Raw genomic sequence first — 12,669 nt, forward strand, 5'->3', positions numbered from 1 at the left:
TGAAAAAGTTCAGCATCAGCTAAACAAGTGGGGTTCATCCTACAATCTTACCATTACGTTATGAGTAATCATCTCTCAATACGGATTCAGAATAACTTTTTTTTTTTGCAGATGGGTTCCCGGATAGCATCTTTAGCCGTCTGACAAATCTAAAAACACCAAACAAATAGATGTTATTCACTGTTATGATATTATTATTAATGTCTTGTAGGCCCTTTTAGTACAGTGGTTGTCAAACCTTTTATTTCAAGGTACCCCATAGAGTTCCAGTTGGAACCCCTTCAATGAACTAATAGGGTCCCTGCCTGGACCCCACTTTTTTGGGGGCTAGAAATGAAATATTACCAGTCTCCTTTCCATGAATAGACCGTTTGTCAGCCTTCTGATTGGTCCCTGAGACTCCCTGACTGGCCAACCAGAAAAAAACATTCACTTTTTGCTATCGGGGGTGGAGTTTGTGCAGTGGAGAATGTTGCTTCAGGCTTTCAAAAACTGTCCGCAGTGCGCGACACGGAGATCGGCCGGTACGGTGATAGCGACGGCAAGCGTCAAGCGATCTCGCTCATCATAACGAATAAGCTTCAACAAACTAGTTCACATGTACCTTATCAATGGTCTAAGAGTCACGATTGGGTACATATAATTTAAATGGGCAGAATTACGAAAAGCCAGCCTATTATGTGAGGAGAAACATTCTCTCTGTCCTCTTCCTAGTACCCAAGATGCAATGCGCTTCTCTTTCTATCTCTGATCCAGAGGATTAAACTAATTAAAACATTTATTTTTCGGGGGAAAACTACTGTTTTGCTATGTAATTACTGTACCTTTTTCTTCCCTTTTTATTAATATCACGTAGATGTGTTTTTTGTGGTACTTTATATAGCTGTAATGAGGCTATGAAGGGAAAAAAAATCCCATCCACTTCCACTATAAAAGAATCTGCAAAGAGGATTCTGTCCCACTGGGATTAAACACATTAAAACATATATTTTCGGGTAAACCCCCTGTTTTGCAATGTAACTACTGTACCTTTGTCTTCCCTTTTTATTAATATCACCTAGGTGTTTTTCCTTTGGTACTTTATATAGCTGTAATGAGGCTATGAAGGGAAAAAAAATCCCATCCACTTCCACTATAAAAACAATCTGCCCAGGGTTAATGTCCCATCATAGTAACAGGGCAGAATGGGGCGGGATTTACAAAAGGGTTTATTGGATTCAGTTCATCTGAAATGTAGATTTACATGCTGCGTCCAGCAGATGGCGTGCTCCGTCTGACACGTTGGGTTACTTCCCGCTACAGATCACAGAGGAAGCTCTGTTCTCTTGTGACGTCACAACAAACTGTCAAGTCAACGTTAATTAACGGCACTACACCCGGAAGTTGGGGGGTTTTGCTTTTAAAATAAAAGTAAAAAACTAAAAGATCGTCCCTGTTTTGGGGAAATCAAAATGAATTTACTTTACAGCCTGTTATTTGTTATAGTAGATGCTGAGGCCCCAATCAATCAATCAATCAATCATCAAACAAATTCAATTGATTGTGTACCTAGCTATGAGCGTCGTCCTTTATTGTGAAGTTCACCATCGGAATTGCAACTTATTCAAATGGCTGAATTGACGCACTGGCCAAACTGTGTGAACTGAGGTGATCAAAAAACAAACGTGTGTTGTATTGGTCTATTCATAACCAAGTAACCAACCAACGGCACAGGAACAGTTACAGAAAGTCCTCGGAGACCAACTTTGCCAGCGGAGAGGACAGTCTTCACATAAAGACCCTGGCAGGGATGCGAAGCGACCAGCAGAGAGACAGATAGAGACAACAACCGCTGAGTATAACTTCTGCTTCTGTTGCTGCGTGGCAGAAAGACATGAGGACATAAAGAAAGAGACAGATAGACGACACTAAAGAAAGAGACAGACACTAAGAGACAGACAGACAGACAGACAGACAGACAGACAGACAGACAGACAGACAGACAGACAGACAGACAGACAGACAGACAGACAGACAGACACTGAGAGACAGACTGACAGGACACTAAGAGACAGACAGACAGACAGACAGACAGACAGACAGACAGACAGACAGACAGACAGACAGACAGACAGACCGACAGACACTGAGAGACAGACACTGAGAGACAGACTGACAGGACACTAAGAGACAGACAGAGGACACTAAGAGACAGACAGAGGACACTAAGAGACAGACTGACAGGACACCAAGAGACAGACAGAGGACACTAAGAGACAGACAGACAGACAGACAGACAGACAGACAGACAGACAGACAGACAGACAGACAGACAGACAGACACTAAGAGACAGACTGACAGGACACCAAGAGACAGACAGATAGAGGACACTGACAGACAGACAGATACAGAGGGGAGAGTTTTTCAGTGTTTTCATTGATATGGCATAATGGCAATTACACTTTAAAAAAAAGAAACATAACAGAAAGACAGTCACTTGTTGACAACATAACAGAAAGTTGAAAACAAAAGACTAGTTGTCGATGATTAGTTGACAAGCTAACAGACAAGTAGACATACTAGACAACAGACTAGTTGACAAGCTAACAGACTAGTTGACTGGACTTATATGTGTTCTTATAGGTATAGATCTTATATGTATTGACCATACAGCTCCTATAGAGAACTCATCACTTTCATGGAGTCTTTCTGTAAGTAAATGACTAGATTTCATCTTCATACAGGATGTCTGCTCTGTCTCTGTTGCTATCGAACCCCCGCATCGTCGCCGGTCTACTGGTCAACTTGTTATCGTCGATATGCATCGTCTTCATCAACAAGTGGATCTACGTCCACCACGGCTTCCCCAACATGACTCTGACTCTGATCCACTTCATATCCACATGGCTGGGGCTCTACTGCTGTCAGAAGATGGACATGTTCGCTCCCAAGAGACTCCCGTTGAGGAAGATCGCCTTGCTGGCTCTGAGTTTCTGTGGGTTTGTGGTTTTTACCAATTTATCTCTCCAGAACAACAGCATAGGGACGTATCAGCTGGCCAAGACCATGACGACCCCTGTCATCATCCTAATCCAGACGGGATACTACCAAAAGACCTTCTCTACCAAGATTAAACTCACGGTGGTAGGTTGCACCTGGGGGGCGAGACTGTGTCATATTGATATCCTGACCTGACTGCACATTAAAAATAGTGTGTTTTTCATTCGATTTATTTACACATTTGTAACCTTTATTTGCCAAGGGTAGGTATGCAGCTGAGCACGGGCGTTTTTCACCAACGCCCTGCACAATCTCGCAGGCAGCAACACACACATTAAAACCTGGGAACTGACCAGTGCAACCAGACCACAGTCTTCATACTGTGGGGCCCAAATTCACTCCTTCATACTGTGGGGCCCAAATTCACTCCTTCATAGTGTGGGGCCAAAATTCAAACCTGTGGGGTACAAGGATTCACTCACATTTTGTGCTTTAACTATTGAAAAATAGCAGATCTACAAGCTCACAGCGTGGCACCGAGTGCCGCGCTGCGAGCTTGCAGATCTGCTCGTGTGAGCTTGTATATCTGCTGTTTTTCAATAGCTAAAGTATAAAATAATTCCAGCCCCCCCCCACACCCCTTGTGACGCCCCTGCTGTTGGCCACTGAGCAGTCTTTTTTTAGTCACAAGCACACTTCTCTAACCTTTTTAGGCCAACCCTGCGTTGAGAAGTGGTAAAAATATACAATGGTCGACAGCAGGAGAGAAGCTGAAGTTTCACTACTCGGCTGCCTTATATTATTGTTGTTTGTATCTGTAGGACAACAAACTGTCTTTGCAGGTGAGACAGTTGAACAGTCTCTCTGTTGGACAGACTGCCTCTGTAGGACAGGGTTTGTACGATACCATGTCTGTCTGTCTGTCTGTCCGTCCAGAGCATGTTTGTCCATCTCTATTCCACAGAGACTCCTGTGTGTCTCTCAGTCTCACATACAGAGCGGTGTGCGTGTGCGTGTGCGTGTGTACGTACTGTTGACCAGAGTGGGTGACGCCCATATAAAAACGCCCATATAAAAAATATAAAGTATTGTTTTTAAATGGGCGTCTCCATGTCCACTATGTACACACACACACACACACACACACACACACATACATACACACACACACACCCACTGTATGTATTATGTATGTACCCGTATGTATACTTTTTAAGTGTGTCTCCCCCCTCTCTCATTAGGTTCCCATAACATTAGGTGTCATATTGAACTCCTACTATGACGTCAGGTTCAATGTGTTGGGGATGATATTTGCATCGCTGGGTGTTCTGGTGACATCACTGTACCAAGTGGTGAGTAAAAACATTTATCCACTTTTTATTATTGATAACTCTTTGCGCTTGTCAGAGATAGAACTTTTAACCGAATTAATCTCCCTGTATCGCTCTCTTTATCTCATGGATTAAAGTTCTCAGTCACCACGATTTTGGATTGCATAGAAGTTACCTAGCATGTCTTCTATGGAAGGATGTCGCGCACCGGAAATAGACTATCTACAAGCTTACAATGTGCCACGCAGAGACGCGTCCACGTTTTTTCCAATGACCCTAAGCGCGCCGGTGGAGGCGCGGGGGTCTGCAAGGGAAAGGAACACTTGTTTTCGGTGATGACGACAGAGGCGCGACATCTCAGGCGACCATGAGCCACACGAGACACCGCAGAGAGAGCGGTCCAAGTGAACATAGCGAAGCGCTCCCTACCTCCTTGCCCACCACTGGCCCCCACCGCTGTGCTTAGGTTCTTTGGGAAACGCCAGGTTGCCGCAGAGACACGTTGTAAGCTTGTAGATATATTACTATACTATTTTTGGAGTATTTGAAGTGGTCATACTAGCAATAGTATGAATGCATGTTCAATCTTCCAGAAAACCCTTCTGGTCTTGGATATTTCATAAAGGCAAAGGTTAAAGCCTCAATCAATTTGCAATTTCTTGGTTTGGCTACCAAAACATCATAATTCTACATATTATAGTGCCAATTGTTTAAGGCACACAGCGCTAGTGTGCTCCTTTCATGCTGTTTCACAAATCACAGCTTAGGACTTGGCCCAACAACATTTTTCAGTCGAGAGATTTTATTTTGCTTTAATTCATGTCTCTGTATGTCTTTCTGTATCTCTGTCTGTCTCTCTCTCTGTATCTTTGTCTATATCTCTCGTCCAGTGGGTAGGAGCTAAACAACATGAACTCCAGGTGAACTCCATGCAGTTGTTGTACTACCAGGTATTATTACAGTTACAGTAGTAGTGATATTAAAGGAGTAGTTCACCCCCAAAATGACTTTTTTCTCTAACGAATACTCGCGCCATGGAGAACCCCAATGATTCCGGATGGGGACCCTAAATGCATTTGGGTCCCCATCCGGAATCAATGGGGATACATTTATTGTAATCAAATTATTTATATTGTCTTAGGAATGCAACAAAAAACTAAAATAATTATTGAACTCAAGTCTCCATGGCGTGAGTAATCAATAGAAGAAAAGTCATTTTGTGGGTGAACTACTCCTTTAATAAGAAGAACAGTACTGTTAATAGTACAGGCAATAATGACAGTAGCATTAGTAATGACAGTATTAGTAGTACTCTTAATGATAACATCATTGTGAACAGGCTCCTCTGTCCAGTGCGATCCTGCTCGGTGTGGTTCCATGTTTTGAGCATCTGACTGGAGATGGGGGGATATTTGGACCCTGGTCCCTGTCTGCTATGGTAACACATGCACGGACGCACACATTCACACACTACACACACACACACACACACACACACACACACACACATTTCAATCATTTATTTATGTCCACATAAGAGATACAGTACAAGGACACAAATAATACAAGGTGCTGTAAATAATGTACAGTCAGCAAATCCTGGACAAATATCCAATAACCACACACCATTCAAGGGTACATGTAACAACGATTTCGCCATATTTGGCGACTACCGATAGTAGAAGAGATTGCACAGAACTTTGCAAGCCGTTAAGCTGCTTTTTTTGGCATCCCAAGTTGTTGGAAGCCTCTTACAACCAACCTATGTACATGTCCAAGGCTGCCACACACACACACACACACACACGCGCGCGCGCACACACACACACACACACACACACACACACACACACACACACACACACACACACACACACACACACACACACACACACACACACACACACACACACACACACACACACACACACACACACACACAGAATGACGAGGGTGCTTCACTGCTTTATAACTAGGGATGGGATGGGACGATAAGCGATATTATCGTTTATCGTGATAAAAAAACACTCACAATAATCGTATTGTGGAGATCTAATTAATCGTGAAATCGTCCTCCGTCATGCACTGGGATCAATTCACCTTTTATTTGCCGAGCTGCATATCCAGTACCATTTAAACCCTCTATTGGTAAATCGTACTTTTAATATACGTACTTGATACAGTATTTTATTTTTTTGCACTCTCAAAAGATAGCAGATCTACAAGGTCACAACGTGTCCCATTGCGACGCGTTGTGAGCTTGTAGATCTGCTATTTTTTGGCAAATGTTCCGCCCCAGGATAATGGATGTTGGGGATATTTTGATTAGCGCGATAATATTGTAAATCGCGATGTCTTTGGTCACAATAATGGTGAGATATTTTCATATGGTCCCATCTCTATTTATAACATTCCACCAACCAATTACACCAACCAATTATTATTATTATATATTTTTTCAATTCAAAGGAGCTTTATTGGCATGAGAAAACATACGTTTACATTGCCAAAGCAAGTGTCACAAATAAAATAAAATAAACCATCATTGTTTCTGTAAAAACGATCCTAGATAGATACTGACGTTGTGACCAATATCTTTGTGGAACAAGTGCAACGTACATTGTACACAAAAACATACATTTTTATTACAGTTTCTATTTTAGAACATTTAACTTATAGGCAATCAAACAAACAATAAAAAATAAACTAGTAATAATAATAGTTTTAAGAAAAGGCAATGCATTTTATATCATTTGTCATTTACTATATAAAACGAATGGGTTGGCTATATGTAATATTGAAGTAAGTCAGTCGTCCTTGTACATTTTTGAAGGTTTGTGGTGTTATTCTTTCCTATGGATGTGAATCCTTAGAAGGAATGTTTGGACTTCACTGTACAGTATATATCTCAATAACCAGCAACGGGCATCTACTTCCAAGCAGTTTATGAAATGACACAGAAAGAAAGAACGTACAGAGCAAAGTTTCCTGGCTGACTTTTTTTTTTCATTAGGGGGGTGTGTGTGTGTGTGTGTGTGTGTGTGTGTGTGTGTGTGTGTGTGTGTGTGTGTGTGTGTGTGTGTGTGTGTGTGTGTGTGTGTGTGTGTGTGTGTGTGTGTGTGTGTGTGTGTGTGTGTGTGTGTGTGTGTGTGTGTGTGTGTGTGTGTGTGTGTGTGTGTGTGTGTGTGTGTGTGTTCATAGTAATTAGGTATAAGATGACAGACAAGAACATCTGTGTATTGGTAATGATGTTAGAGGCAGTGTTTCTAGATTTAGCGAGAGAAACAAACAATCCTGTCTATGAAACAAGCCCAAAAGAAGAAACTAAGACACATGTTTGAGAACCACTGACCTACTGTATAGGCAGTGGTGTAAAGTACAGTTGAGTTACTTTTTACTTTGCCGGAGTATTTCCAGTTTTCAGTACTTTTAATTGTACTCCACTACATCTCAGAGACAAATATACTTTTACTCCACTACAATTAGAAAACTTTAGTTAGTTACTTTGTAGATTTTGATTATTATTACAAAACAGTCATACATTAATCGCTTCAGCCCTATACATTTCGTCCATTTGAAAATAGACGTTCTAGAAGCTTGAGCTTGTAGATCTGCTATTTTCAAAAGAGAAGATTTAATTTTAAAAACTTGTGAAACCGGACGTTATGCATAATGAGTAGGCCTACTTTCTACTTTTGTACAAATTTTTAATTTTTAATTCCAAACTTTTACTTGAAACAGAGTATTTCTACATTGCTGTATTGATACTTTTACTTAACATGGGAGTGTTTTCCCACCAGTGACTATAGGTACATGGTATTGTTGTCTCTGTTTACCTAGGGGATGGTGGCGTTTTCAGGCGGTGTGGCCTTCCTGGTCAACCTGTCAATCTACTGGATCATTGGAAACACCTCTCCTGTCACGTATCCTTTGACCCCTGACTGCTACAAACAATCATTAATCAATCCACACTCTTTACACAACCGCAGGAGAAGCATGTCCCTACGTTTGTATAGTATGTCCATTGTCTTTCTCGGATAAAGGTAAACAAATGTGCGAGCTACTATATATTGTATCAACATAAACTACCGTACAGATTGGTTAAATAGCCTTTTATTCTCTAAACTATGGCGACAGGCCTAAATAGAACACAATAGAATAGAAAACAACGCAGTACAATATATGGCCTATAGACGTTGTACTACGTATTATTTGTGGGTTCCTTCCTTAGCCCCTCCTCTCAGCTACAATATGTTTGGTCACTTTAAATTCTGCATTACTCTTATTGGTGGATACCTCCTGTTCCATGATCCTCTGTCATTCAACCAGGTAAGAGCAGTTCAGTCGAATCATTATTTATCAATGCTACACTGAGCAAGAACTGTTGAAAAGGCTCATAACTATAACTATAGAGTGCACAACTGTTGTCCTGGGTTTCCTGAAGGAGGCATATATACACATATCATATGACGTATGTTTCCGGTTTAAATCCGATCTACAAACTCACAACGCCTCGCGTTTGCGCAGCATTGTGAGCTTGCAGATAATTGGCTATTTTTGTGGAATGTTTGTAATACTTTGACATGCCCCGGGTATGCTAGCGTTTAAGTGGTTAAAATCGAAATACTAATACACAAGTAGCATGCATCACTGCTACTAGTGCAGTGGTCCTTAAGGGCAAAATGTGTTAGTACAGCATCAAAATTATTTAACCACTATCCACATTATTGTCTATTAAAACATGACAGATACTGTATACAAGCTCACAGTGCATCACTTTGTGCTGCGCTGTGATCTTTGAACAAATCATCTCTTCTGGGGGTCCCTAACACAACAACAGATTTTTGACCAAATACATTTACATTTTCGGGGTTCTTGACTGAATATTGAATATTGATTGAATGTAAAACAGCTTCGCCTCACAGCTAGAAGGTCCTGGGTTCGATTCCCGCCGGGGGACGCTGTGGGTTCTGGGGGCGTGTTTCATCAGCGCCCACACCCTAGGTGGAGTCGGCGATAGGGCCTTTCTGTGTGGAGTTTGCATGTGGTCTCCTAGGGTTGATACCCTCACAAAAACATGCAGTAATCCTGGTCTCAATAATGCCTCCCCCTGGCCAGCCGGGGCGCTTGATGGAGGGGAAAGGAACTGGTTGGAATAACGTGTTCCTTCCACGCGCTACGTCCATCTCGGGGAAATCCCCCCTGTCAGGTGAAAAGAAACAACTTGGACTACTCATGCATTGAAGGAAGCATGAGGTCAGTCCGTTGTCTCCCCAGGTGCGGCAGAGGGAGAGCAGAGCCCAGGATTACATAGGCAATTGGCACTGGGTGAAAAAATGGGTTGCAAAATCGTGGGATAAAAATTAAATTAAAAAGAAAAAAGAATGTAAAACAGCATGAGTACAGTCAAAAGGATTACCCCAAAAATGGCCCTGTGGTCTTTCCATCTTGGGGTCCTTGGTATTAAATTCATTCAAGTAGCATCAAAAACATTAAATATCATCAAAAACATTCAAAAACATTAAATATCATCAAAAACATTAAATTACAAGTATAAAAACACTACAGGCCCTATTTTCATTTCATCCATGCCTTACCCCCCACCCTGCTAAACTTCTTTGCCATTTTTTACTATTTTGCTGTATATGCACAGGGTAGGAAAAAAAGGGTGGGGTGGGGTGGGGGGGGGGGGGTGGAACCTGTGTGTGTGTGTGTGTGTGTGTGTGTGTGTGTGTGTGTGTGTGTGTGTGTGTGTGTGTGTGTGTGTGTGTGTGTGTGTGTGTGTGTGTGTGTGTGTGTGTGTGTGTGTGTGTGTGTGTGTGTGTGTGTGTGTGTGTGTGTGTGTGTGTGTGTGTCGCGCGCGCGTGCGCACACTGTACCTACGGTAACTGAAACGTGTGTGTGTGTGTGTGTGTGTGTGTGTGTGTGTGTGTAGTTTCTAGGTATACTGGTGACTCTGTCAGGCATACTGGCCTACACTCACTTCAAACTGCTTGAACAGGAAGAGGGGAAGAGCCATCTGGTTCAGAGACCATAGGTTGAGCCGGCTGTCAGTCAACACATTATCTACACATTGGCTCTTTAATGATTGTACTTTTTCCAGATTTTATTTATGTTGTCAGTGTTTTTTTGTTTGTTTGTTTTTTACATATATTTTTGTAATAGATTAATATCCTGAAATCTGATCAAATGGTTTATATATGGATTATGGTACTGAAAATGTTTTTCTTTTTTTCTTTTTTTTTGTACTTGTGAAGCTGGTCCCTATATTTCAATCTGACTGGTTTTCAAAGCTGAACTTCGTCCTGATGAAAAGGTGTGACATTGTGCCTTCGAGCAGGGCATTATCCAGACAGTTTTGGTTGGTTCCCAGCTATTGATGAACTGATAGACTAAAGCTGCAATCCATAACTTTCATGTTCTACCTGTAACTGTAAGGGACAGCTCATTTGAGCAGAGGCTAAATTGCCATTTTGATACAATACCTCTTGTCAACCAGTAGGGGTCTCCCGTGACCACAGAATAATGCATTTATCAGCAACCAAAACAGTTGTGCTGAGTTATTCTATTCACATTCTCTACCACAGTGATTCTCAAACCTCTTTTATTTTATTTTATTGCAAAGACCCCATAACACTGAGATTTCTCAGAGTTAACAGACCTGAAGGGTCCATTTGGAGAACCACTGCTGTACCATACAGATTGGTTGAAATAAGGTTTTATGAATAAATAAAAACGTATCTGGATTGCAACTTTAAACCTGGCATCCCTATTTTGGGCAAACTTTAAAACATTTAAAGTAAAGAATAGCTGGGTTGGAAGGAAAGAAGAAGGGAGGATGAGATGAACAATGATAGAATGTGTGTGTGTGTACTGTAGCCGAGGATGGAGAGTTGGGAAATATTGTAGTTTATTCTGATTTGTAGTTTTTGTCATTAAAGATGTCCGAGCCATTATGAAGCAGTAACCTGGTAACAATTAGCACATACATATCCGGTATGAGGTAGTGCCAATAACAGTTACCATGGTTACTAGCATGATCAGTGTGTGTTGCTATGGTTGCTTGTATGATGAGTCTGACTGAAAAAGTATTTTACCGAATGCAATCATTTTATACGTTTCATGATTTATGTTATTGGAAATTCCCTTTTTCATACAATGTAGCATTTCAATAAAATGTATTTTATTCAGAATGTATAATTTAAGTGTTCATTTTTACACATTACTGTAAGGAAGTTTAATCAATCAGATCTAGATTGCCTTGTGGGGTTGTAATCTCAGAAAGGAAGGCCCACACTCTTAAAATGCTCCTATACACTGTTAATAATGAAACTACACATGACAATGTTTCAATTCTTTAAGGATTCTTCACTTTCAAAAATAGATCTATACACAACGTATCACAATACGACTTTTAGTCTTGTAAATAACTTAATCACTCCATATCCTACACCTGACAGAATAGGCTCACACATTTACCTTTAAAGAAACCCTTAAATCATGTTTAAGTGTCTAGTGGTCCATTAAGAAAGGTGCTCTTAATTGCAGTAGTTGTGCTGTATTGGATTTCTTAAGTGAATAAGAGGCAAGAAAGTCTTTAAGAAAGTACTAGTGAATGAGTTTGAAACCCTGGGAGGTCTGCTCTAGAGTCTAGACTAGTGGCTAAAGGACCACACATCATCATACATGTATTATCTATTAACAGTTTACTTTAAACCATATGTAAACGCTTTCTCCATAGTCATTTAAACATTATTGAACTTATTTCCCCGAAGGCCGTCCCATCTGTCCATCCGAATGGGTAGAGATGCTGCCTGGCAAACAGAAGCTCCCAGGAATCAATAAATATGTGTCGAGGTGTCCCCGCATGACCATCTGAGCAGCCATCAGCTTTGTTGAAGCTGAAACTGAATTTCACCCTTGGGGTTACTAAGGTCTATATTACATTATCCATCTGTCTGTCTATCTTACAGCAATGGTTCTCAAAATAATCATATTTGAACTGGGGACCAGTGGCCACCCACCCTTGAAAAGTCATGAAAATGTGTGCAAATCTTTTAATATATGTGTTTTTTAAGAAAACTGGGGGGTCACATGAAAAGGTTTGAGCACCACTGACATACAGTAGAAACACAGTGAATCCTTGTACCCAGGGCCTAGAATTTGGTGCGACACCCCTGAGTATATTACCAGTAGGCTACAGTGTCACCAGTACAAGTACTGGTTTGGTTTACATGTTGGTTCATGTCCTGACATGTTGTTCAGGTGCTCATGTCTGTTAGCTGAGTAACAGGAGGAAGTGCAGTGAGTCACACCCTTTAATTACACATGTGTCACACACACACACACCCTGGTCAC

At 41.2% G+C, this 12,669-nt stretch overlaps 1 protein-coding gene across 1 annotated transcript; it reads left to right on the plus strand.

The window, feature by feature from the left end:
• Window positions 1-1,642: 1,642 nt before the first annotated feature.
• Window positions 1,643-11,470, plus strand: slc35e3 (solute carrier family 35 member E3). The gene is made up of 8 exons (XM_080753954.1): window positions 1,643-1,835; window positions 2,725-3,124; window positions 4,222-4,332; window positions 5,202-5,261; window positions 5,651-5,749; window positions 8,152-8,234; window positions 8,556-8,640; window positions 10,247-11,470. The coding sequence occupies exons 2-8, from the start codon at window positions 2,726-2,728 to the stop codon at window positions 10,346-10,348; spliced, it is 939 nt and encodes a 312-aa protein (XP_080610080.1). The 5' UTR covers window positions 1,643-1,835; window position 2,725; the 3' UTR covers window positions 10,349-11,470.
• Window positions 11,471-12,669: the final 1,199 nt, after the last annotated feature.

Source organism: Nannobrachium achirus (assembly GCF_963921795.1).
Source record: "Nannobrachium achirus genome assembly, chromosome: 23".
In the NCBI taxonomy this organism is placed as follows: Eukaryota; Metazoa; Chordata; class Actinopteri; order Myctophiformes; family Myctophidae; genus Nannobrachium; species Nannobrachium achirus.